Source organism: Colossoma macropomum, unplaced genomic scaffold, assembly GCF_904425465.1.
Source record: "Colossoma macropomum unplaced genomic scaffold, Colossoma_macropomum, whole genome shotgun sequence".
NCBI lineage: Eukaryota > Metazoa > Chordata > Actinopteri > Characiformes > Serrasalmidae > Colossoma > Colossoma macropomum.
The window spans coordinates 37,820-42,500 of NW_023495395.1; the positions used below are offsets into that span (position 1 = coordinate 37,820).

General features: G+C 32.9%; 1 protein-coding gene across 1 annotated transcript in view; it reads right to left on the reverse strand.

The window, feature by feature from the left end:
* Nucleotides 1-1,149: 1,149 nt before the first annotated feature.
* The window catches only part of LOC118802030 (sialoadhesin-like), a 35,940-nt gene continuing 32,408 nt past the window's right edge, over nt 1,150-4,681 (reverse strand). The window contains exons 9-13 of the mRNA XM_036562479.1: nt 4,058-4,306; nt 3,859-3,969; nt 3,262-3,333; nt 3,105-3,179; nt 1,150-1,157 (exon numbers count right to left, since the gene is read on the reverse strand). Coding sequence (XP_036418372.1) covers nt 1,150-1,157; nt 3,105-3,179; nt 3,262-3,333; nt 3,859-3,969; nt 4,058-4,306 — 515 coding nt within the window. The remainder of the gene's footprint in view (nt 1,158-3,104; nt 3,180-3,261; nt 3,334-3,858; nt 3,970-4,057; nt 4,307-4,681) is intronic.

A 4,681-nucleotide genomic window follows, 5' to 3' on the forward strand; every position in this document is an offset into this window, starting at 1 on the left:
ATGAATGTAACTTCAACTGCTTTCTAAAAAATCAACAAATAGGTCAGAATACATTATAAATGAGAATATTAGAACAAATGACCACACTGCATTTTATCGATCATCAGTTTATGAATATGGTTTAGTTTAGTTAGACATAAGGATAAGATAAAATATATAAAATGAAAAAGATTCAAATACATTAAGCATCAAAACTCATGAGGACCAAAAATATGTAATCATATAAAAAACAACCAAAAAATGTTAATGTTCGAATCTGTCACATAGTATGTTTGTGATGATACTGTGTGACTGTCTGTCTAGTATGATTAAATGTTAACTTTAATATTGCTATGATAAACTCTCTGTAAACTGCTGTATGTGTACAGTGTATTATTACTCATAACAGAGAGTGTTAAACTCTATTTAACTCACTAAACTCAGAGAAGAAGAGAGATGAGATGAGACTGATGAGTCTTTTTATAATAATATTAATGATTAAGAAATTAGACCTTTTTGAATTGTGTAGAAAACATTTAAATTTTAGTAACTATTATAGACATATTTACAGTTTTGATTTAATTCTTGATTCTAAGATCAAGATTAATTTGATTTTCAACATTTTATGTGTTTAAAGGTCTTGATTCTACAGAGCTGTAATTATGTATACATACACTATATAAATTTAATTAAAAATAAGTTTGCAGTGTCGTATGTCCTGCAAAATAATGATCTTAAAAAAACAACTGAGCTATAAGCAACACTAAAGCAGGTAGACACAGAGGAGTGTATTGACTGTACGGTTTTAGATTTTGATGCACAAACACTGATTTAAAATCATTACACCCTTAAATTTGACTAGCTAACATGCTCAGATATTATCATGAAAGACTCCAAGCAGAGTTCAGAATATCTGATTATTCCTAAACTCAGAGTCAATATTAGAAAAGTACAGTAATAAAAAATGAGAAAAAGTGAGACTCTTTTCACTTCATCAGTATAAAACAGTAACAGAGCGTTTGTTATTGAAAGATATACAGATATTAAAGATAATTCTGACAGTCTAAATGTGTTCAGATCCTCTTCTGTCTGCACTCCTTAAAACCCAAACCAGGAGTTTCTGTAAATGGCTACTTGTCTGTACTGAAACAACAACAACAGCAGTTTTCTTCATAGACCTACAAGAGAAAAGCACTTTATGAATTACATATTTGTGTACAACTGACAGTTGATAAAGCTTAGGGTTTATTTAACCCTAAAACAGGCCGCGTGCACCAGATACACCAACATCCTATAAAGAGCATGATGGAAGGTTTTCACCTAATTAATTTATCACGTATCACATGACATGATTCAGCTTATACGCCATCGTTTAGTCAGCCTGCTCAGAGAGATGAGATCAAATCATCATGGCCACCAGTGCTGCAGGACTTACTGACCAGGTGGTAGGTAATAATAATTATTTATTAATCAAAGTTATTTTCAATAAAACAATAACATAAATTTATGAAACTAATCATGACTATTGTCTAAATATGCTGATGAAGAAATACATGGTCTAATGGTGTTCCTGGTGTTAATCAGAGACTTTAAAAAAGTGTGTATCTCCTGAAATACATCACCAGATTAGGGGTAGAAAGTAGGTCAATGTGTAGTATTATTAAAAATTTGGTTTCAAACAGGAAGACATGATAATATAACACATTTAATTTCTTTTTTTCTTTTTTGAAAATGTTTTACTTTGGTGCAAATGAGATAAGTAGCAAAATTAAATTATTTTTTTACAACTAATTTTCCACTCCTTCTTCTTTAAAACAATCCACTACACTCTCAATGGAGTTTAGTCGATGTATCTGAAAAATGAGGATCAGTGCAGATAAACCTGATGTTTGTAAAATCCACTAAAGATCCATATTGTGTCTTTACAGTCTGAATCTTTCTGTACATCATGAGGGAAGAAGGAAGGCAGTGAAATCCTCCTCAGCACAAATGTGCAGAAATTTGTTTTGCAAGAAAAACAATCATTTGTATTTTAAACACACTCAGCTTCCACCTTCACTTACTGACTCAGACAATACTGTCATCTGGAGATCAAGTCTAGGTTTTAATAAAGCTGTGAAATCTTTTTAAGCTTCATGCTGTGTTTATATTACAGGGGAACCAGAGAGAGCTCAGATTATCTGAAAGAGACTTACACTCACAGTAACTACACTGTTAGAAATAAAGGTTCTGTGCAGATGCATTTTAGTTCATCAGGGTACAAACAGTGTAAATGTTCCCTCAAAGGTACAACAGTGGTTTTATGGTCCAACTGTGAATCTTAAATACGTTTTTCCAGGTGAGAAGTATGTATTTGTACCTTTTCATAACCTAATGTTTTAAAACAGAACAAAACATTCCCTGACTAAAGGTACTGAGATGTACACTTGAGGGTATCACCCCAGTGACCTTTTTTGTTTTGTACCTTTTTTCTGAGAGTGTATAATAGAAGAAAATCTATTACTTTAAAACTTTATCACCTGTCTGTAAAGCACTTTGAGCTGCCACTGGTATGAAAAGTGCACTATAAATAAATGTACTAATTATTATTCTTATTATTCTTCTTATTATTATTATTACTATTATTATTACTATAGGTTGAGTTAACATCTTTTTTTTTCAAAAACAACAAAATATGTAACTTGGCCAAGGGTGCCCTAATATCACTGATGATAATTTTACAACAATTAAAATGAGAAGAAGCAAACTGTGTGTATATATGTACATATATATATATATATATATATATATATATATATATATATATATATATATATATATATATATATATGATGGGTGTAAAACTGTATGTATCTGTTATTACATATTTTACTATAGTGTTATGCAAACATTTACCTTTTCCCTTATTTCATATTTTTGTATTAATATGTGAGTAAAGTGCAGAATGTGGCCTCAACACAGTATCTTTTTTTCAATGAGTAAAAAAAATTAACATATTAATTTATTTGTTCTGTAATTGTTTTCGATGGTGTTGCATGACACAGGAACAGCTAATGCTTTGTGCTACCACAGTCAGTCTTATATGATCCTTTGAAGAAAATAAAAGTATATTAGGTCATTCATACCTTCTCTGTGGTGTCTCAAGTTTTTCATCTGAATTTGGGAATAAGTCACACCATTTGGTCTCCTCACTGCTTCATCTGATACAGAAATAATTTAGATTATATCAAAGACAATTAAAGAGAAAATATATCTCTGTTATTGTAGAGATGCAGTTCTTACTGTTTCCTTTGTAGTTGTTTGTAGTCTCAATCTGAGCGTAAGTTACATCACTGGGCTGAGCTGCAGAATCATCTGGAACAGAAGAAGTTACTCATCAGAGACGCCACTGTGTTCATCATCACATCATCAAAGATACCTCACTTAAAAAGTATCAACAAAGAAGAGATGAAATATAGCTGTGTTCCTGTTAAATATCAATAGTCAATAATAATAATCAATAATCCATAAATGTGTTCACTACTGTTGTACTGAAACAGTGTAACTGTAACTGTATGCTGGTAATGCAAACTGATCAGCCCGCAGTGGTGGGTTTCCTGAGAGAGACCCCCCAGACCCTGACAGACTCTGGTTTTTATTGGTGTTCTGCTGATATCCAGTAGATGGAGACAGAGATCCTGCACCTTCACGGTGAAAGTAAAAACATAGCTTATATGCTTTTTCACTTACAGGCATTTGTTGAAGCTAAAATACATCTTTAAATAGGAGATTCAAACTATACTTTTATATCAGCTACAGTACAAACAGCACAGCTCACAGAAATCTGTCTTTACTCAGCTGCATAAACTGATACAGGACAGACAAAGTGTGTTTTCAAACCTTTGTTCTTCTTGCAACAGCAAATCAGGCCCAGTATTATAATGAGGAGCAAGGTTAGACTCAGTCCCACTGCCACTCCTACCATTGTAGATCCAGATCCAGAACTTGAAGCTGGAAAAAGAAACAATGAATTTGTATTTACAGTGGGTGTATTGTAGAGTTATAGAAAGAATAAAATAACATGAAACTGTGTCCTCACCTCTGACTGAGAGCCAGCTCGTGGGTGACTCTCCTTTCTCTGGGTGTTTACAGTGGTAGAGACCTTCATCTGACTTTGAGACAGTACGGATGATCATCTCTCCTGTAGTCTGGGTCTGGAGCAGTGATCCATCTTTATAGAAATCAGCTGTGAGGTTTGAGGACTTTGTGGATCGATATAAACAACGGAGAGTCAGAGAATCTCCCTCAGTCACAGGATGGACAGGACTGTCCAGAATCACATCACCATCTGTAGGAGAGAGTGAGTGAACTAGAGTGAAGTAACAACTTCTTAGGTTTACATTTTAAATAGAAATTGCACTTTAAACTAGCAGGTCAGTTCTTTAGTTTGAGGTTGGTAATGTACTAAGAATCAAAAGGAAACACTAAACTACTGTTTTGAAAAGAAACAAAAATAAACAACTCTGTTGGGACACGATGTAACTAATTATGTATTTTATCACAGAGTTCATTAATAAGTGCATTCATATAGACCCATCACTCACGCAGTGATAGTGCACAAGATTATTCATAGAAATCATAAGGAAAAGGGCTCCTATACTGAAGTGTTAATCTAGTATGAAAATATTGACATTTTTAACAATTAATTAATTAAATAGCTTCA